General features: G+C 40.2%; 1 protein-coding gene and 1 long non-coding RNA gene across 2 annotated transcripts in view; one reads left to right on the top strand and one right to left on the bottom strand.

Annotated features, from left to right (window-relative positions):
• grik4 (glutamate receptor, ionotropic, kainate 4) overlaps nt 1–22633 on the bottom strand; it is a 585146-nt gene that overhangs the window by 95178 nt on the left and 467335 nt on the right. The window contains exons 10-11 of the mRNA XM_047391909.1: nt 21804–21956; nt 13794–13898 (exon numbers count right to left, since the gene is read on the bottom strand). Coding sequence (XP_047247865.1) covers nt 13794–13898; nt 21804–21956 — 258 coding nt within the window. The remainder of the gene's footprint in view (nt 1–13793; nt 13899–21803; nt 21957–22633) is intronic.
• LOC124884177 lies at nt 1696–21943 on the top strand. Its single transcript, XR_007042394.1, has 3 exons — nt 1696–1972; nt 10350–10442; nt 21813–21943. It is a non-coding gene; the product is annotated as an uncharacterized LOC124884177 (long non-coding RNA).

Raw genomic sequence — 22633 nt, forward strand, 5'->3', positions numbered from 1 at the left:
TCCTCGTCCCTAATCCCTCCTCTCCTCTCTGAATTATTGCTGGTTACAGGTGCCAGTGGTGTCTTGGCCACGACACGGATAAAGCCATGCCAAGTTCAGCATCATTGCTGGCTGACAGGCCTTTCAGTACAGAAGCAGCTGGGAAATTTGATTCACCTGCCAAAACTGGACAAACAAATATTTTTGTGTGTTCCAGCTACATCATATCCTGCAGATGAGCTTCACTAAGCTTGGCTCCAGGCGTCATGAAATTACTGAAAGTTCAGGTTTACTTCTTTCTTCTAAAACAGTTAATCTTGACAAGCAGTATTTTATAAGCCCACTTTTACTGGTTTTTTTTAACTGCATATATATGCTGATAATTGTTTATCATGTTACGCAGATCAAATCTATACAAAGTGAATTATGCATAAAAATAATTGTATTTAATGTTTGAGAAGTGAGGAAATCCTTTCTGCCCTGTAGCATCTCTCAGAAAATATCTAAGCAAAATTCCATCTGCTGCAAAATCTCTCTTTCTGCAGCCCGGGGAGGGCAACAGCTGCAATAGACACTCTTTGGTTTACTGTCCTTCTCCTGAGATTTACCCAGCTGTTACAGATGTTACCCATAATGTGCAAAGAGTCAGGAGCATGTAACCTCAAGTAAGCCTTACAACAACCAGCCTGAGAGCCAGTGCCACATGCAAACTCTCAGATTTTGAGAGGTGAGGGAGACATAACGTGTGTGATATAAACATAAGCTGAAAGAGTCTATGAGGCAGATTTATAATTGGGGGCAATTTGCCATCTGCTCACAAATTATAAAGAGTGCCAGTGGGAGCAACGAGTTCTGCAGGTTAGTAACAAAAACTGCCCTGCTCTACAAATACAGGCATAACAGATAATTTCAGTACTGACTACCTGAACCAGCATGAATTAAAGCAAAGTTGAACCCAGCAGACCTGTTAATCATTTCAATGGCCAAAGATGCAGAAGTAGGTTTGGTTCTTGTTGCCACAGGTCATATAAGCATGAATCTGATTTACTGAGCAGGTATGTTGAGCAGCAGACTGCAGGCTCTACTTGAGCAGATAGCCTGAGTAATTTACTAACTAATGTCAGTTTGTTATTCTTCCAATGTTACTCTTTTAAAAAGCAAAATGACTACTAAATTTAATAGGTGTTTATTCTATAATTTTGCTTAAGTGTGTTCATCAAAATCTGTAAAGGTCTTTATTTTATATTGTTTCAGCAGAAAGTGGGATAATTTTTGCTTTTTTGTTTAAAATAAAAACTGAGTATGTTAAATGTCGCATTCTTTAAATTATTGTTTCACTATAAAACTCAGTATAAGATTAACATACTATTTATACAAAAGTGATCTCCTGGAAGGTGTCTGGTGCAGAAAAAAACTGTACAATAGCATGTCACATAAACCTACTTAAATAAGCACATGTACAAAATCAAACAAAAAACTAAGAAAAGAAAAAACATACCATGTCTTGGACATGATTTGTCACTATTCTGAGGTGTTTGGGTTTTATTTTTTTTGTCATGTGTGTCTTGACCATTGCTTTGCTGCTTATTTTGTTCTTTAGGTCCTGCTTTCTTAAGTTTATTTCTCTGTGCTCTATTATTGTTAGGTATTTTCCTTATTAGTTTATGCTTTTGTTTTTTTTTCCAGTGGTTCTTTTACATTAAGTATTGTGCCTCTTAGATCTCTGGTTATCCACTCCCCAACTTGATTTGTAGTTTCCTTGTATCTCTGTTTAGCTCTTCTGTGTTAATTATTCTCCCCCTTCAGCTGCTCTGCTTTTCCTCTGCCCCAGCTGCTCCACATCTCCTCTGATTGCTCTTCTGGTTTGCCTGCCATGTCTCTTCCCCTGTCTCAGTATATATACTCACTGGTTCTCATTGTTTTTCCTGGATTCTTCTGTTGACTGCGTTTCTCTGGCTGTTTTTGCCATGGCAGTTTCTTCCGTGTCAACATTGTAAGTTTTCTCTATTTTTATCACTAAAGGACAGAGGCTCATCAGTAAACTCCCTGCTGCAATGCTTGGTTAACCAGTCATTGTGATTCTCTTAAGTGAGCTGTAAATCCTTAACTCAGTTAAATGAACTTAGTTAAATGAAATATTGAACTTTTCAACAATATTCAAATTTATTGAATGGGTCTGTATTATAATCCAAACAAAGATTTGAAGTCAATATTTTACATTTCAATACGATCCTAGTTATAAAACAATCTATTCAAGTTTAGTTTATAAATCTCGTACTCGTCGTCTTCCGCTTTATCCGGGACCGGGTCACGGGGGCAGCAGACTCAGCAGAGACACCCAGACGTCCCTCTCCCCAGACACCTCCTTCAGCTCTTCCGGGGGGAGCCCAAGGCGTTCCCAGGCCAGCCAAGAGACATAGTCCCTCCAGCGTGTCCCGGGCCGTCCCCTAGGCCTCCTCCCGGTGGGACATGCCTGGAACACCTCCCGAGGAAGGCGTCCAGGAGCATCCGGTATAGATGCCCGAGCCACCTCAACTGGCTCCTCTCGGTGTGGAGGAGCAGCAGCTCTACTCCGAGCCCCTCCTGGATGGCCAAGCTCCTCACCCTATCTCTAAGGGAGTCCCCGGCCACCCTACGGAGGAAGCTCATTTCAGCCGCTTGTATCCGTGATCTCGTTCTTTCGGTCATGACCCAAAGTTCATGGCCATATGTGAGGGTAGGAACGTAGACCGACCGGTAAATCGAGAGCTTCGCTTTTCAGCTTAGCTCTCTCTTCACCACAACGGACCGGTACAGCGCCCTCATGACTGCAGCAGCCGCACCGATCCGTCTGTCGAGTTCCCACTCCATTCTTCCCTCACTCGTTAACAAGACCTCGAGATACTTAAACTCCTCCACTTCAGGCAGGAACTCCCCTCCAACCTGAAGAGAACAAGCCACCCTTTTCCGGTCGAGAACCATGGCCTCTGGCTTGGAGGAGAAATCCTCTGGTCCCCAAACCAGACCCCCTCCGGCCCTTGGCTGCGCCTAGAAATCCTGTCCATAAAAGTTATGAACAGAACCGGTGACAGGGCAGCCCTGCCGGAGTCCAACATGCTCCAGGAACAGGTCCGACTTAGTTTATAAATCCAAATGGTAAAAAGTTTTCTAACTAAGGAAACCCGGCTGATTGCATCAAGACACTGATGTTCGATTCTGAGAAGGAAACAATATGTGTGCAACTGACTAAGAAGAGAAGAAAATCTCCCTGACCAAAATTAAAAAACACATTTTAGCTGGCCACACATTCAACTTCAGAGAAAGAAAATGTTTGACAGATTTTAAAGCTCACTTAAATATATTATGATACGAATTGATGGACTTTGTCGTCTTTAAAATATGTGTTTTCTATCACTTTTTCCAGTATAACAAAAGAGAACCTGCATTTAAATGGACAAGATTCAAAGTGGCTGGACTGAAATATTGCGAAGCAGAAAAACAGAATTTGTTGCTGGGCAACTGTCCTGGTTGTGTATAATAGTAGGACTTTATATGTTAGAGCCAAATAGATTGTTAACTAGAGAGCAAAATGAGAATCTTTTGCCGTGTGTTTTTGCTAATGTATAAAAGCAGCCTTTATACCCCCTTCATAAATGACTTCACCAGTGAACCTGCACTGTTGTAATTATAATCATTTAGGATGTTTCAGTCATTGGTAAAACCCATTCATTCATTCATTCAGAAACTTGTTTTTTTCTGTACAAGCTAAATCAGGCTCAGGGTTGAGAATATCCCAGCAGTCACTAGGATAAGAGGTGGAACAAAGGTGAAGGAAAGATCTGTTTCCTTCACAGGGCCTACACAGAGCACAAACACTCATCCCATGATGACAATTTCAAATCAATTTCAATTCGGTTTATAGAGCACCAACTCACAATAAATGTCATTTCAAGGTACTTTATATGACGAAGAGGTCAAATTCATGTCAAGTCATTTAGTATCGAATTCAGGTGAAATTCGGTTCATAATACGATATGTTCCAGACCAATCTAATCATATAGTGCATTTTATTTCATATTATGATATAAAATGTTAAAAAACACATGATATGATCACTTTCACTTGATTATATAATGTAGTTGGAAAAAAGGTAGTTGTCTAGGGAATCTGCATGGTTTGCATCCAGTTCTTTCTTTGCAGCAATCCCTCATCCTGAGCAAGTATATGGGGGGCAATTTTAAAAGGAAGAAACCTCCACCCAGATCAAATTTTTTTTCTCTAAAAACATGCATGGTTTTGTACTGTCTGCGGAAACCTTAGTAACTGAAGAAAAGCAAGCCCTCTAGCTGTGAAGCAACCATGACATGAAACCATCACACATCACATGGACAAGAAGCTGAGTACAGGAAGGTGGTGGACCGCTTTGTGGCATGGTGTGGAAACAATCATCTCATTTTGAACATGACTGAAACAAAGGAGATGATTGTAGATTTTAAGAGAAACAGGAATAAGTCAAAAACTATTTCCATCATGGGAGAAGAAGTGGAGGTGGTGGAGGAGTATAAATACCTCGGTGTTCACCTGGACAACAGACTAGAGTGGAGATGCAACTGTGAAGCCATCTACAAGAAGGGACAGAGCAGACTGTACTTCTTGAGGAAGCTTAGGTCCTTTGGTGTTTGCAGCAAGATGCTGCATATCTTCTATAAGTTTGTTGTGGAGAGTGTGATCTCTTCTGCCATCATCTGCTGGGGAAGCAGCATCAGAGCCAGGGACTTGAAAAAGCTCAACAAGCTGATAAAAAAGGCTGGTTCTGTTCTGGGGACTCCTCTGGAACCTCTGGAGATCATTGTGGAAAGACGGATTCTTCATAAAATGAAGAATATTATGGAGAACTCTGAGCATCCTCTTCATGAGACTGTCCTACAACAACAGAGTGTCTTTAGTCAGAGGCTTCTTCAGATCTGCTGTAAGACGGAGCGCTACAGGAGATCCTTCCTGCCCACAGCCATCAGCATCTACAACGGCTCTTTGAGGAAACCTTCATAATATGAGCTACAACAACATTTAATTTCCCTTTGGGATTAATAAAGTATTTTTGAATTGAATTGAATCTGCTAAAGATTGTTGACTGCACATCCACAATACAAATCTGCCCTTCCACCACAGCCAAAAGGTAGTAGAATTTCCAAGCTTGAAGTTAAAAATAACAGAAAGATCCCTAGAAGTGGGAATTCTGAGTGTGAAAGTCTAATGTTTCATAGCAACTCTGGCCTCAAAATTCAATATGGCTACCTTGCATTTTAAAGCTTGAGAGCTGCAACCAAAATGTTTATTTACCTTTCTGATGATTAATCGTTCACCAACACAGACTATACAACCTCATTTAGAAACACCAACCCAAGTGTTTGATTGTACATAATGCAAAAAAAAATAAATATTAGCTTATATAGCTAACAGAAGTTAGCTAAGTTAGGTAAGTGTGGTCTCTTAGCATAGCAATAGCAGATCCAATTTCAAAATTGGAACCTGAACATGGTTTAACTGATCCAGAAGCCAGATCCATGTCCTGGCATCAGAGGTAAATGGAACATAAGTAGCCAGCAGCAGCTGTTCCTAGTTCATCCACTATATCTCAGTAAATCCACCTGTATCAACCTTGCAATAAATTTATGCTAAAAATTCTTCTAAGTACCACAGAAGGCATCCCAGGGACCAGTGGTAGTGGAGGTGTTCCTAATTTTCCAGTTTTAGAGAGCCTCTGTGAATTGTAGCCACAGTTTCCTGCATTGAACAGGTACACCTAATAAAGCAGGTGGAGAACATACATACAGTATGTTTAAACCAGCTACAAGGTAAAATATCTCTTGTAGGAATGTGTCTATTAAAATACATAATCCTAACTTGGAAACTGATTGTGTGAGTCCTTTTTTGCTTTTTATAGCATGGAAAATGAATAAAAATTATTTTAACAGACCAGTGAATTATACAGCTTAGCTACTGAAACAATGCTTATAATAATTTACTCCATATACATACTCCACACATACTCCAAAAGCCCTGACTAATATTCCCTGCAGAACTGGTACCACATCCAGCGACAGCTACTCATTAAATAATAAAATAATGCATAAACAGCCCACAATGCAAGCAAGAAACAAATTGTTAATGGCTGTGTACATTAAGCTTTATTAATCCTTTTGTTTTTATATTATTGGTCTGAGATGTTGATATTTTCGCCATGTTCTGGATGAAAACCTTTTTATTTTATTTGCACATATTGCCAGATACTGTAGATACTATGATGCTTATATTCTATTTAGCCAAACAAAAGACTTTAAGCATCTTGGCATCATTTTCTGGCATACAAATATTACTCTTGAACTGTGCTTTTGGGCTGTGAGCCACCTTTCCTCTTTTTGCCAAGGCCCTGCCCCTCCGCTGTCTGCCTGACTGTAGCAGCCCAAACCAACAGCATGTGGGAGGTGTTTTGTTAACAAAGCATCTGACAACCCCCTCCTTTCTATCCCCCATATAACACCTTGCCTCTTTCCATTATTATAACTGGCAGAGCTGATTTGCAATAGTTCTGGTTGAAATCATCACATCAGGCCTGATAGTGTTATCCTTCTGCTTGAATGGCCCAGTGCCAGACTAAAAAGGGACGTGAGGGGAGACAGACAAGGTTAATAAAAGCACCGGGCCACTGACTGACTGTTTCACAGCCTGCTGAGAAAAGATGTTGCTCACTCTCAGGCAGGAACGTTTCCATGAGATCATCCACTGAAAGGGTGAGAAAACTGTGAAGCACTGTGAAGCCTTCTTGTCCTGTATCTTGCCTAGGAGATAATACAATAACAGCTACTTAGAATGCTGTAGATAAGAAGGCAAAACAAAGGTTTCTGCTTTAGTGGGGTGGTGACAGTTTCTACGATTATTGATGGATAATAACCTATATAGTGTGCATAATGCTGCACAGACAGAAGGGCAAAAGAGAGATGTGTGTGGTTTTATAGCTGCTAGGGTGAGTGCTATGCGCATATTTTTTTTATAGCCTCATGAAATGAACAGTACAGATATCATTTTACATCATCTTTAACCCCTCAGGATGAAATATCAAACAATAAATATTTGCACTCCCAAACGCTTTTTGGAGCAAGCAAAATTATCTGTCACTCAATATAACAACAACTGTATATAAAAAACAACCTCTTTGCTTTTGTTTAAAGGAAACAAATGTGCTACTAATAGTCCACTTTTGCTTTAACGCATGTAAATACCATTGGTGAATAATAAAGCAGATGGTGAGAAAAGCTGAGAAAAATCTAATTAGTAAAGAGAGATGTTTTTTTTTTTTTTTTAGATTAAGTTACATTTTATTTAAAGTATACACAACAAGAACAATAACGAATATGCAATATATATATCATTTTTATGGTAGGTAGCTCTTTGTGTCATTTTATAAGTAGCTCGCAAGCTGAAAAGGTGTGGGCACCCCTGCCTTAGAGGTTTATGAGACAACATTACTGCACATCATGAAGATCATAAAGAAAATCAAGAAGTTTAAAGCAGGGTAAGGTTGGAAAACAATTTGTCAAACTTATGCAGATTTTTAACCCTTTTCTCTCTTCCAACATGACCCATTCATCGTGATGGCTCTTAAGACAATCTTATGAGATAGTCCTGTTGTGTGTGATGTGTTAAGAGTGATCTTGTCTGCTTGGAAGGACTGCTCCGACCTCAAATCAGGGATATTCTTCTAGATTGTCTTCTCCCAATAAATGAGCATGCAGCCTGTTGAATGTGACATGTAGCCAATCAGAAAGCAAGGTGACGGAAACACAGAGGAGAATTACTCTGAACTCACATTTGATCTCGAGAGGGTTTGTGAAATTTCCAGTCCGACACATGAATGTTCTTGAGTGAAGTCTGTTCATGTGTGGTATGTTGTGCTTGCCATGTGGCTGTACACAACACACTGTAGGACCAAACCTGTTATACCTACGACTTTTTTTTTTTTTTTACCGTGTCCTGTCCGGCAGAGTAGCGCTCAGAATTGTTGTCTGAGTGCCAAGAAATTGCCCAACAGATTTACTTTCACAAGCAGAGCATCACAGCTAATGCTTTAAAGCTCTGTGTCACAGTGTGTCTCTTGGTTCTGTATTTGTTTACGTTTTAGTTAGGTGGTTGCTGTCCAGTATGATTAGTCTTTGAGTTCCCGTTCTGGTGTCTTATTTTCTAGGTTATGTTCGGTTTATTGTATGTGATTTTGATTCTGTAATTAGTTACGTTTAGTCAGGTGTTTTTTCTGTTACTGTTTGGTTAGTCCTTAAGTCCTCGTTTCTGGGTTCTGTTTCCTAGGTTCTGTTCTGTTGACTGTTTTTGTATTATTATTATTATTAGATCTTTTCCCCCCGTGTTCTGGTCCTTGGGTGTGTTTACAGTTTGTTCTTTGTCTAGCTCCTCCATGTCTTCATTTGTCACTATCTGGTTCACCTGCTCTCTCTGCTTCACTTCCTCCTTGTCTCACCTGTTCATTGTTCCTCTGATTACCTGCCCTATTGTTTCATGTCCACCTTTGTCTGTATTTAAGTTTGCCTTCGTCCTTTGTTCCACGCGGTGTCGTCATGTCCTTTTGTCACGTCTTCCACGTCTCGTTGGAGCCTTTGGATTTACCCCTTATTTGGATCCAGTTTTCAATGCCGGTATCTGGACAGTTTTGTTGCCCTGCCCTCGCCTGCAAGTAAGCTGACATTGAAAATTAAAGAAGGAGTTTTTTGATCCCACTCTGCTTCCTCCATGCTTGTCTGCCTTTGGTCCATCACACAAGAATCGCATTATGACACTGCTTGATATTTATAAAAGAAACTTTATTATAAACTTCTTTGGGAATATTTCAATTGTTACGGACACAGAGACTGAAATGAAAAGGAAAGCTCAAAGAAGCTCAAAAAAGAGAGAGATGGGGAAAAAGGGGAGAAAAGGAGGAAAGAGTGGAGGAGAGAAAGAAGGATGAAGAGAATACAAGATTACACCCTGCTTGCTTATACACCTGCAGCTGTTTTTTTGTTGTTGTTTTTTTTAACAACAAAGTACACGGTACTTATGAATGTAAAATGTACTTAGTGAGAGGTGCAGCTCAATATAGAACATCTGTGTATCTGTCAACACCTGAAGCTTAACACCTGTGAGTCTGAGTGTGGACGTGCTTTTGTATACAAGGTTTCTCCACAAAAATATGCAATAGCAAGTGTGAGGACCCACAGACCTGCCCCATGGTCCCTGGACGGACACTGAGGAGATCCAAGCCATAGACATCCAAAGGCCCCCAAAAGCACAGGAACCCCAGGATAACCACCGCCGGGACTACCGCAACCCCCCCAGAGAAGATCAGTGGAGAGTCCCAGGGGAACCGCCCAGGAGCGACAGTGCAGTAGCCCCAGGGAGCCGCAGCAACGAGCCCACAGACCCCGCCAGCAACCGTCCACTCTCGAGCAGATCCAGCCATGGACCCAGAGGCCCAAGACCCCGGGACACACTACCCCCCAAGCAGAGGCCCGACAGAGCCCAGGGGGCCAGGCCCCGGCAAGCAGCCACCGGGAGTGAGCCAGCACACACCAAAGCACTTGGTGGGGAAGAGCGCAGGCACCAGAAGTTAGGCTACTAGGATATCCTCCCTCTTGATGCCATTGAGTGCGCCCACCCCCAAGGCCCTACATGTGAATGTCATGAAAATGTTATAGGTGAGAGTGTCTAAGTTGTACAATAAAATTGGGGCACAGGCTGCCATGGGACTGCAGAGATGGAAAACCCTTGTGGCACTCCAGTGGCGCACCCACACTCCAAGGCCCTCCATGAGTGGTAATGTGATGGAGCTGGCGGAGGGAGGTGTCCGGGGATGGGGAGGGAAGGACTGGGGGGCAAACCGCTCTTCCAGGGAGCCAGCTCCCCAGCTGACCCCAATAGGCACCCCCGTTTACCGAGTCCCAACAAAGGAGGGAGGCATAGGCACATCTGCCGGGCAAAAGACTAGGGACAGGTAACAGGCCCCGAGAGAGATGTTTTTTAAATCTAAAATAGACAGAGAAATCAGCACTTAAGAAGAATTGGCCAGTTTTTAGTTTGATTGGCCCTGAGCAGTGACCGAACTCCAAAATCTGCTCTTTGTCCAGTGAGCCCAACATACATGATGCACTGTGCACTTATATTTATATTATATTGTAGATATGTTTGTACTGTTTAATTTGTACTGTATTGCACCGACTACGCCAAAACAAATTCCTTGTATGTCCAAAAACGTACTTGGCAATAAAGCTTTTCTGATTCTGATTCTGATGACCGCTACTTGGTCAAGCTGGAAACAACATTCTCTGTTGTCATATTTGTTACAGAGAGAAGATTCAACGGTAGTTACTTCCAATGTCAGTGAGGTGATTTAAAATGAAATCGGTGGAAGCACAGAGATGCAAGAAGCTATTTAAAAGGTAAATGTATTTTCTACGACAGGTTGAGACACGTCTGTGGTTAATTTGAGCCATGATAGAGTGGAAGAATTTTACCAGATAACAGTAAGGCCTAACATTTTACAGCAGAATCTGGAAGTGAAGATTATTTATTCCACCAGAAAAGCACACAGATTGTGTTTGTGTGCACATGGTCAGTGCAATTGGTTATGCTAATTGCACTGACTATGCTAATTGCAAAACACATCTTTAAATTTTAAATGTCAACTTCGCAATACTTATTTTAATGTTAGTATTAGTAAAACTGTTTTTCAACAACTGCTCTGACACATGTGCCTCTGCTCCTATTGTAAATATACCTGTTGCAACAGAAAACTAGAAAAATATATTTTGATTAAGTGTTCCTAGCTTTTAACCAGAATCAAACAAAATGAGCTTTACAAAAACTTGATATGGAAAATCTGCCTCAAAATTCTAATCGGTATATCTGTAAAAGAGCACTGGCTGGCTGCAAAAACCCAGATGTAGAGAACTCAAATAATGTCCATACTTTTGTGAAATCATAATAAAATCACCCTTTTTATCACCTCATAATATAGATATACAGACGAGAATAATTTTGTCTGTATGCCTTTTGTGAAAAACTAAAGAAACAGCAGCAGAATTAACAAAGATTAGAGCTGTCAGAGAAGCTCACAAAGAAGATCATAGATATAAGGGCTACAAGACAATCTCCAAGCAGCTACATGTTCCCATGACAACAGTTTCCAAGTTTTCTAAAAAGGACACATTTTAGGGTATTGCAGCCAATCTCCATGTGGGCTCCACAGCTGAGAGGAAAACACAAAAAGCAACATTGGAATTCAAGCCTCAAAGTTTCCAGGATAAACGTCGTTTTGACCGATGAGACAAAACTGTAGCTTTTGGACGGTCACATCAACGCTAGGTTTCCAGAAGGAAAAATAAAGAAAAGAACACCACATATGGTGTAAGACATGGAAGGACATGTTAAATCTGTTTAGAGCACAATAACCTTCAAGACTACCAAAGCATCCTGGACATTAGTCCACTGTCCAGTGCCAAAATGGTAAGGACAATGATGTTCTGCTATACATTACATACAACCAAATGTGTTAGTGCTAATGACGGTTCGGCGTTTTAGGATGTAGCTGACTGATGCAAAGGTAAACTTTCCCCCATCAACCTTGATTTTAAATCAAAGTTTCTGCTAGAAACTGCTCCACTAAAACCCAGCGATTTGGTTTTTTATCAGAAAGACCACAAAATGGACCTGCATTCATTTACTACAAGAGATGCAGGAAAAAAATGGGCAGCTTGGACAATTTACAGCTTGATCGGTCCTGATCAGCTGGTTGGAAACTCAAAAATTCTATCTTTTTCTCATCATTGAACACACCATAAAAAGTGTTAATAGTTCACACAACACTCTCTGGTGTGGATGGTATTATTGAGTGAAGTAGGCTCAATATTGACTATTTTTACTATCATTTAGGCCTACAAAAGTTAAGTTGGATAAAGATGTATATTCAGAGGAAGAGAGAACAAAACCTTTCAGCAGATAATAGAAATGCTGAACAGAGTAAAAAAAAGTTCCCCTGTTTTATTCTTTTGAGATTTTAACCGCTGCCTGTAATGAAATATGCTAGCTTTGAAAATGTTGACAGCCCTTTGAAAATCTGACAGTTCTTTATGGAAGATGCACAGAGACTGATGTTTTTGTAATGCCAGCCATGGTAATCGTGCTAACAGCTAGTATGTAATGCTAAAGCCAATTAAAACTAGAATTTGTCTATAATGTTTCCTTAAAGTAGCTAACACACACACACACACACACACACACACACACACACACACACACACCGTGTTTTACTATCTTTATGAGGACTTTTCGGTTACTTCCATTGACTTCCATTCATTCTCCTTGATTTTTAGTGCCTAACCCTGACCCTAACACTAACCCTAACCCTAACAATAACTCAATTCATACCCTAGTCCTAAACCTAACCCCTGTACCAAGAACGGAATTTGAAAATGTGAGGACCAGGAAAATGTCCTCACTTTGTCAAAATGTCCTCACTTTGCGATAAAAATACGAAAAATGGTTCTCACTCAGCAACAAGTACAAGAACACACACATGCAGACAGACAAACTCAACTGAAAACATAACCTTCTTGGCAGAGACAGCAATAGTAAAACTGATTTACAACGGTTGCATACTATAGTAAAAACAATTTTTGCAGATCACAAATTAGAGATGTGAAGTTAATATAGTTATATATTATATTCTATTTCTGAGCATTTTAGGTTCAATCTAAAAATGTCAGTAAAGAATTGATGATGAACCCTGAATAAGAAGTAAAACACAAGTCTTGCCTTGTGTTTTACACACATACATCAGTAGGTTTGAAATGTTTAACAGACTGTAGACTAAACTGCTCAAAGATTTTTTTTTTCACATACATTCTTTTTTCAACTATTACCACTCTTAGCAATCTTTGTAAATTTACCTTATCTTTAACAAACTGCAATGCATTTGAAATTGTCCTCTGATGGAAAACCGATGTGCCCCACATATGTCTTTTTAAAAAAAAGGTCTGGATAATGAAATTCCTGGAACTTTGTGCCAAAAAAACAAAAACAAATGACAACTAGCCTGAAAATCTATTTTGGTTAGCAATCAAAACCAATAAACCTTCATTGATATAGTGTCTAAAAGTTTAGTTTATATAAAAAAAAAAAAAAAGGACTTTTGTAGCATCAAGAAAAATAATCCCAAAAGGGTAACATTTATCTAAAGTTTTAGACACTTTAAAGCAACAATAACAGCACCAAAAGAGTGTCTTTCTTCAAAGCTGACTTCTCTTTCAATCTAAATTTATTTTCCCCTTTAAGTGTACTTCTTTCACCTTCAAAGAGGCATCCTGAATATTTAATTTTGTCCTCTGGCACATCGGCTCTTCTGCCAGCAGGATAATGGAGATTGTTTGCACCAAGAAATGTCAGCTGAGCAAGTGTTATCACAACTCCCTGTGGTATGATTCAGCTAACTGTATCTCACCACCATAAACAAAAGTGCAAGATTTGCCAAAAGTAGTGCTCCACTGGGAACAGGACAGTGTCTGATCAGCAATGTGGACAGTAACTGTCATATTAAAGCCAGTGCTTATCTCAACAGTGATTGACCAGTGTTTGTTGTTTCACTCAAATATACTGGTCTCATTATATGCAGATTCTTTACAACTCTTCATATTGTTTATATACTTTTGCAAATTGTGTTACTAGAGCATTTGATCTGTTTGAAGAAACAAACAATCCTAACCTGTAATGTACATGGCTGAAAGTTACTTTACCTGCCTTAGGCCTTCCTTGCTGTTCTGCATGATCCTCAAGACGTAGTTAGACCGCTGACCTTTGCTGTTGAATTCAATGTGTCCTGTTAGGCCTTCCAACTCTACCTATCCAAAACAGAGAAAGGAGCATGTTAAAAGGTTTTCCCCACCACTATGATAAATTACATCTCTTAAAGTAAGTGATACATTTTACTGTGAACCTATCCAACTTAAAGCAGAACACTGAGTAAAAATGGCTAGAGGTTTTAATTTCTTGCCCAATAGTCAGCCTACATTGCACTCTTTAAACTTGTTTACCTAGATTTCGCTTCTTCATTAGCCATAATTCCAACATCAAACATTTTTGAGCAACATCAACAAAATAAAATATTTAACTAATAACTAGTTAAATAGGGAAAAAAGCCAAGTACCTGAGAGGATATTTCACTCCTTATCAATACCAATTAGGCCTTTCCAAAACTTTTGGATGTTCACGTCAAGAGGAAGGTGTGTTCTCATTCTTTTAGTATGTGCAAAAATGCAAAGTTTGAGCACCGTTAAATAAGTCCCAGACAAAATCCTAAAAGATCAAATACATACATCTCTGGCGGGAAATTCCTTCACGGTTTTTGTTCTATATTTAAACAAAACTGACACTGAAAACGTGAACCTGTTCTCTCTCTGCACACTTTAGTGCAACTTATTTAGTGTGCGTCAATAGACAGAAGTGCGTAACTATGAATTTTCTGGCAAAGGTCAGGTTGCAAATTCAAGAAGATGAAAGAATCAGTATGCTGACACATTATCATTAAAGACTAATTTATAGGAAAGACGGACCAATGAATTAGATCTAATTCCTATTGCATAGTGAACTTAGTTAATGAACTATGAACTGGACTTAGAACTCGTTTCTGATCAGGATAAACTTGTAAAATACTGCCAGTGGACCATGTTTGATAGCTTTTTTAATGTTTCCTAACAACCATACAAAATAGCATAATTTTCAGCAGTGAAAATCTGTTTTTTATTTTTCTTCAACAATCAGGTTTTCTACCATTTGTGATGTCCCTGACAAAGCCTTGAGGCCAAATCCGAGTACACAGAGTACAACTCTCAGGATTTTGGAAGTGAAATACAGTAGATCTGGATATGGTTGGGTTAATATGCCCAGCCCTTTGAGTATGTGTCAACATGACTTTGAAATTAACAAAAAAAAAAGACTGGAAAAATCCAATTTCACCCCTGCTTGCCTTGTCCTGCCCTTCATTGTGTGTGTTCACTACTGAGGTAAACTTTTTCAGTTCTTTCTGGGATGTAGTTTGAAGCACTGTCATTAGCTAATGAAAAATAAATCAGAAACATTTAGTGGAATTTCAGCTTTTAAAGGTATCTTCCATTCTATAATGAAATATTTCAGCTTAAACCATGCATAACCTCTCATTAAAAGCTAGGATGACACCAAATAAACATCAGAAACTCACATCTAAATGCATCTAAGAGTGGTCGATTAAACTAACTTGCTTGGGTTTTTTTCTTACTATGGAGAAGAGAAGAGTACCCAGAGACGTGTCCACATGTTAACCATGCAAAATCCACCCAAAAATACCTTAGCTCAGATTTAAACCACTGAGCAGTATGTTTTTAGCCATGAGAAAATTGGTCATTTATCATGAGAAATTAGGTTATAAAACAAGCATAAAACATCCATCCATCCATCCGTTTTCTTTGCCCACTTCTTCCATACTGGGTCGCAGGGGAGCTGGTGCCTATCTCCAGCAGTCTACCGGTGAGAGGCGGGGTACACCCTGGACAGGTCGCCAGTCCATCACAGGGCAACACACAGGACCAACAATCATGCACACACCCATTCACACGTTTTATCAATTTAGAGAGACCAATTAACCTAACAGTCATGTTTTTGGACTGTGGGAGGAAGCCGGAGTACCCAGAGAGAACCCAAGCATGCAAATACAGAAAGACCCCCCAGTCGGGAGTTGAACCGAGGAAATTTGCTGCAAGGCTACAGTGCTACCGTTGACACCACTGTGCAGCCTAAGCATAAAACAAGATTTCACAAAATAAATAAAGTTAAATAACATTAAGAGTTTAATCTTGCAAAATTCATAATGGCCTGCTTGCTGTTTATCAACTGATTACTCCTAATTTTGTTTCTGAAAAAGAAAGGCAAACAGGTTGGTATCAAACATGTGTCACATTTAAGGATTTCCACCCCTTACAGCCATTTATCTCTACCAGGAAAACACTTTAATTCACTGACGGCACATCTTTATCTTTCGTCCTTCATTGTCTCTCAAAATAATGCAGAGACAAGATAAACTGAGCGAGCAGGTAATATATCTTCAAATGAGATGAAAGCACAGACCTTATCCGCTGTCATATACAGGTCCTTCTCAAAATATTAGCATATTGTGATAAAGTTCATTATTTTCCATAATGTCATGATGAAAATTTAACATTCATATATTTTAGATTCATTGCACACTAACTGAAATATTTCAGGTCTTTTATTGTCTTAATACGGATGATTGTGGCATACAGCTCATGAAAACCCAAAATTCCTTTCTCTCAAAATTAGCATATTTCATCCGACCAATAAAAGAAAAGTGTTTTTAATACAAAAAACGTCAACCTTCAAATAATCATGTACAGTTATGCACTCAATACTTGGTCGGGAATCCTTTTGCAGAAATGACTGCTTCAATGCGTTGTGGCATGGAGGCAATCAGCCTGTGGCACTGCTGAGGTCTTATGGAGGCCCAGGATGCTTCGATAGCGGCCTTTAGCTCATCCAGAGTGTTGGGTCTTGAGTCTCTCAACGTTCTCTTCACAATATCCCACAGATTCTCTATGGGGTTCAGGTCAGGAGAGTTGGCAGGCCAATTGAGCACAGTGATACCATGGTCAGTAAACCATTTACCAGTGGTTTTGGCACTGTGAGCAGGTGCCAGGTCGTGCTGAAAATGAAATCTTCATATCCATAAAGCTTTTCAGCAGATGGAAGCATGAAGTGCTCCATAATCTCCTGATAGCTAGCTGCATTGACCCTGCCCTTGATGAAACACAGTGGACCAACACCAGCAGCTGACACGGCACCCCAGACCATCACTGACTGTGGGTACTTGACACTGGACTTCTGGCATTTTGGCATTTCCTTCTCCCCAGTCTTCCTCCAGACTCTGGCACCTTGATTTCCGAATGACATGCAGAATTTGCTTTCATCCAAAAAAAGTACTTTGGACCACTGAGTGACAGTCCAGTGCTGCTTCTCTGTAGCCCAGGTCAGGCACTTCTGCCGCTGTTTCTGGTTCAAAAGTGGCTTGACCTGGGGAATGCGGCACCTGTAGCCCATTTCCTGCACACGCCTGTGCACGGTGGCTCTGGATGTTTCTACTCCAGACTCAGTCCACTGCTTCCGCAGGTCCCCCAAGGTCTGGAATTGGCCCTTCTCCACAATCTTCCTCAGGGTCTGGTCACCTCTTCTCGTTGTGCAGCGTTTTCTGTCACACTTTTTCCTTCCCACAGACTTCCCACTGAGGTGCCTTGATACAGCACTCTAGGAACAGCCTATTTGTTCAGAAATTTCTTTCTGTGTCTTACCCTCTTGCTTGAGGGTGTCAATAGTGGCCTTCTGGACAGCAGTCAGGTCGGCAGTCTTACCCATGATTGGGGTTTTGAGTGATGAACCAGGCTGGGAGTTTTAAAGGCCTCAGGAATCTTTTGCAGGTGTTTAGAGTTAACTCGTTGATTCAGATGATTAGGTTCATAGCTCGTTTAGAGACCCTTTTAATGATGTGCTAATTTTGTGAGATAGGAATTTTGGGTTTTCATGAGCTGTATGCCAAAATCATCTGTATTAAGACAATAAAAGACCTGAAATATTTCAGTTAGTGTGCAATGAATCTAAAATATATGAATGTTAAATTTTCATCATGACATTATGGAAAATAATGAACTTTATCACAATATGCTAATATTTTGAGAAGGACCTGTATATCTGGGAGGTAAGACACCTATTAAAAAGTGACAAGAAGTCCAGTAAGAGAGATCTTTTTAAGTTTACATGAAATCAAAACTACAACCTGAAAGAATAAAAGAAAAAACATAAACATATGAAAAATTGCCTTGTTGTCTGTGCACAATTATTCATGCAATCTTCTAGTTTGAAGATTTTTCAGTAAGGGAAAGATCTGTCTGAGCCTTACCACAGAGGCTCATGAGACATTGTCACTTACTTAAACATACATCTTTTCCATTAATTTACTCGTAAAACTATCATAATATAGAAAATACACACAGAAAAAAGATGTTGCAAAGGTATTGCTTCAAAAGCATAATTTCCTACAGTTTTCTTGAATCAAAGTTTGACAGTGTAAAATGGTTGGAATAATTATTTCAATTAAAAACTATTTATGTTTTGGAAAAAAATGTTTCACTCAGCTATGAATATTTTATAACTTAATTACGTTTTTTGTTAAGTATAGATAAAGTTTACTGTTGCTGCTGTTTTATCAAACAATTTTTTAATACCATGTACTCTGCGGTACTGATTTTCAAAGTCTGAACTCCGATCCCAAAATATAAATAGATCTGTGCAACGTTCTGCCACAATGCCAGTCATTAAGTATTACCAAGCAGTGCTTCCACTGATATCTTAACTCCACTGCTTTTTCACTGTTATATCAGTTTAAAATAGTCTATAGCAAATTTATTTCTGTTCATTTGTACTGTAACAGATCTTAAATCATTGATGTGTGTAGACAGGAGTCTGTGGACAAAAGTAATATTTTAGTGTTTCAAGGTTTCAGGGTTCATGTCCTGAGACACAAATAAAAACAATCAAAGCCTTTGTGAATCAATAGCAGACTTTTAAGATGCAGAGTGGTTCAGCTTCTGCTTTGTGTTTAAGCGATTAATGCTCATTTTAACTTAGCATATATAAATGTAGTTTATTCTCTGAGCGTTAGAAAGTTTCTCTGAATATTAAGTTGTTATATAAACATACTCGTACTCGTTGTCTTCCGCTTATCCGGGACCGGGGTCGCGGGGGCAGCAGACTCACCAGACGTTCCTCTCCCCAGACACCTCCTCCAGCTCCTCCGGGGGGAGCCCAAGGCGTTCCCAGGCCAGCCGAGAGACATAGTCCCTCCAGCGTGTCCTGGGCCGTCCCCTTGGCCTCCTCCAGGTGGGACGTGCCTGGAACACTTCCCGAGGAAGGCGTCCAGGAGGCATCCGGTACAGATGCCCGAGCCACCTCAACTGGCTCCTCTCGATGTGGAGGAGTAGCGGCTCTACTCCGAGCCCCTCCCGGATGGCCGAGCTCCTCACCCTATCTCTAAGGGAGTGCCCGGCCACCCTACGGAGGAAGCTCATTTCAGCTGCTTTTATCCGGGATCTCGTTCTTTCGGTCATGACCCAAAGTTCATGGCCATAGGTGAAGGTAGGAACGTAGACCGACCGGTAAATCGAGAGCTTCGCTTTTCGGCTCAGCTCTCTCTTCACCACAACGGACCGGCACCATTAATGCGGCAGCCACACCGATCCGTCTGTCGATCTCCCGCTCCATTCTTCCCTCACTCGTGAACAAGACCCCGAGATATTTGAACTCCTCCGCTTGAGGCAGGAACTCCCCTCCAACCTGACGAGGACAAGCGACCCTTTTCCGGTCGAGTACCATGGCCTCTGACTTGGAGGAGCTGATCTTCATCCCAAGCCGCTAACACTTGGCTGCGAACCGCCACAGCGCATGCCTCTCCAGGTGTCACTGTCGTTTCCCACGTGGGCGTTGAAATCCCCCAGCAGAATAATGGAGTCCCCGGGAGGGGCACTATCCAGCACCCCCAACAGGGACACCAAGAAGGCCGGGTACTCCGCACTACCGCTCGGCCCGTAGACCGAAATAACAGTCAAAGACCTGTCCCCAACCCGAAGGCGCAGGGATGCGACCCTCTCATCCACTGCGGTAAACCCCAACACGAGATGGCTGAGCTGGGGGGCAACAAGCAAACCCACCCCAGCCCACAGCTTCTCCCCGTGGGCCACTCCAGAGTATAAAAAAAAAACAATAAAGTAAAAATAAAGACACTTTCATAGCTGAGATGTTCTTAGAAAAATTAAGAAGATTCCTAAAACAAAGTTAACCTTGTATTACAGCGCTGAGGACTGTCTAGAAACTGTGTGCGGACAAATATTTGTTGATGTGCAACCTACTTCATGTAGGAAAAACAGTTAAAAACAAAGCAGGAAATGTACTAATGTACATACAAGTTCTAAAATATTGGTAGCACATTGTTCATTCAGTGATACTTGAGCTGCTGCGAAGGTTTGAACTGTTATAAACATAAACATACTGGTGATAGTATTGTGCTAGGCTGATCTGATGCATGCTATAAGAAGGTTGCATGATTTCTGTGACAAGAGATAGAGGCACCAATGTTGTCAGAGCACTCCAGATTAAAAACTGTGCATAGGTATGTTTCTACCAGCGAGATTGTGGCTGCTGTTTTTTTTTTTTCTCCAATCACTTCATTAGTTATTAGACTAAGAACTGCATTTTATTTTCTGTTGTGGTTTACTGTTTGAAAAATTACCACGAGAATACTTAAATATTCCCAAAATATCTTTTCTGTTAGCAACATCTCAGAGGCTTTTTGTTTGACAAAGTTTTTCTTTGACAAAAAATGTTTGACTTACACTTGAGCAAATTAATAAGATCCAGTTTCAATCCAAATTGGAAATCATTTTTATTTTTATTTAGAATGTTTATACGTTTACATTAAAAATAATCTAGACAGATTATCCTTGATTCAAGACAATAATCTCTGCTGTTTTTCATGGTAAAAATATAAAGTGACCTTTATAAAAATACTGTTTCAAGTCTGTTAACTGACATTTATCCTATCTGAAAAAGTAAGTAATTAATTACACTCCTTTGTGGAATGGTGATTACAATATTCAAAAAGGCTTTTGAAATTAAGTATTTCTTTTTGTCATTTGGGGGTTACGACAAAATATTATAAAGTAATCATTATTGCGGAAATGTTAAACGACTGTAAAATAGTTTTTTTATAGTATCAAATACAAAGTTTGAGAACCACTGCCCTACATATATTTCTTATTTAGATCATTATTGCCAGTGTCAGAACTAAGCTACTTATAGCCAATAGCATCAGGATTTACTTGACTTTGATGTCTCACGTATTTTGGCATTGCTTGGTGTTGCATTGTTATCGCCACTGTAGAGAGAAAAAAACAATTTTTTGTTCCCAAGCTTTTGAGCCTAACTGTTCAAGAACATGGCAGCCATAGTATGATAATTGCTCTAAAATGTCATCATCATCATCATTTCTAATCTTACAAAACAAATGAAGGAGTTTGCAGTCATTTACTGTGGACACTTCTAGCTATTTCTCTGTTGACTGGTCTGTTGCTGTGATTTCTGTGCTGTGTGAGTTTTGGTCTCCTCTTTTCATGCCTCAGTGAGTCTTTTTGTTGTGCCTTTCTCCAAGGTAATAACAACACCCCTAATCCAGGTATTCTAAATCAATTACTGGAAGAAGACCACTTAATTGGTCTCCTGTTTGCAGCTTTGAAAAGGGCACAAAGAACAGAAACACAGAGAAAAAGTAGCACACAAGAAAAATGTGTGCAAATATCACTTACACACAAACAGAAACTTAGACAAGCTGTATTTGACTCGGAAAACGTAAGCGATTATGTTTCCTAAAATTTCAAACTAAACACTTGTATGAGTGTTTTTCAACCCTGGTCCTCAAGCCACACCACCCTGCATGTTTTAGATGTTTCCCTGCTTTAGCACACCGGATTCAGAAGATTCCAGTTCAGCAAAAGCCTGTTCATTAGCCATACATTGAAATCAGGTGTGCTGAAGCAGGGAACCATCGAGAACATGCAGGACTGTGCACCTGAAGGACCAATGTTAGAAAAATACTGCCTTATAATTAGTAGTTTCCACTGCTGTCATTTCATCATGTCCAGTAAAGTTAATCTTACCATCCTCAGGTAATTCATGAGGCTGGTGCCATGCTCCCAGATCTTGGACGACTTGCAGGAGAGCTGAGTAGCACCAACGTTCTGGCTACGGTTCAACTCCTGGACCGCTGCAACCACTGCGTATACCGCATCAAAGAGCAAGGCTGATGAGAGCTGCAGAGAAAGAGGAAGATGGTTAATCCATTATTACAACGCACAACAAGACACAAAGAAAGCTGCAATAATTCAAAGTGAAACATGTCAGCGCTTATTGGTCAGTGAGGGGTTAAACCATCTGTAGAGTGGAAGTGATATTATTCCATTAGATCATTATAAAACGTCTGATCTGCTGACAGCGATGAAAACCATCTCTCCCTCTCTATCTTGCTGTTTCCCATTTCTTGGAGAGACTCTGTCCTTCCTGCCCTCATCACCAATGAAGCTGGCTCACCCTGAGTGTTTCAATTACTGTTTGCTGCTCTCAGCAAGGGCCAAAAACAGTGGGAGAGGCAGCCTTTCCTCTCATCTCCACTGAACAAACAGCCTCATCGTCACTACTGCTCTCTCCTTGCTAGATACATTTTATTAAAATACATAGAGCTCTGCATAAGAAGCTTATTGGGAAGCTGAGCTTCACAGCTCTACATCTCTTTCATGGAACTAGAGATGAAGTGGCCCCAAGATTGAGGGAATATTACACAAGACAGAGAGATTGATGAATAAAAAAAAAAAACACATTAAAAATGAAATGCTTGAAACATTAAGGCAATGGGGCAAACTAAAGACCTTCATATTTAAAAGTGACTTCAGCTGCTTTTTTAAAAGAGCAGCACAATCTGTCTAGCAAATAA

This window comes from Girardinichthys multiradiatus, chromosome 18, assembly GCF_021462225.1.
Source record: "Girardinichthys multiradiatus isolate DD_20200921_A chromosome 18, DD_fGirMul_XY1, whole genome shotgun sequence".
Lineage (NCBI taxonomy): Eukaryota > Metazoa > Chordata > Actinopteri > Cyprinodontiformes > Goodeidae > Girardinichthys > Girardinichthys multiradiatus.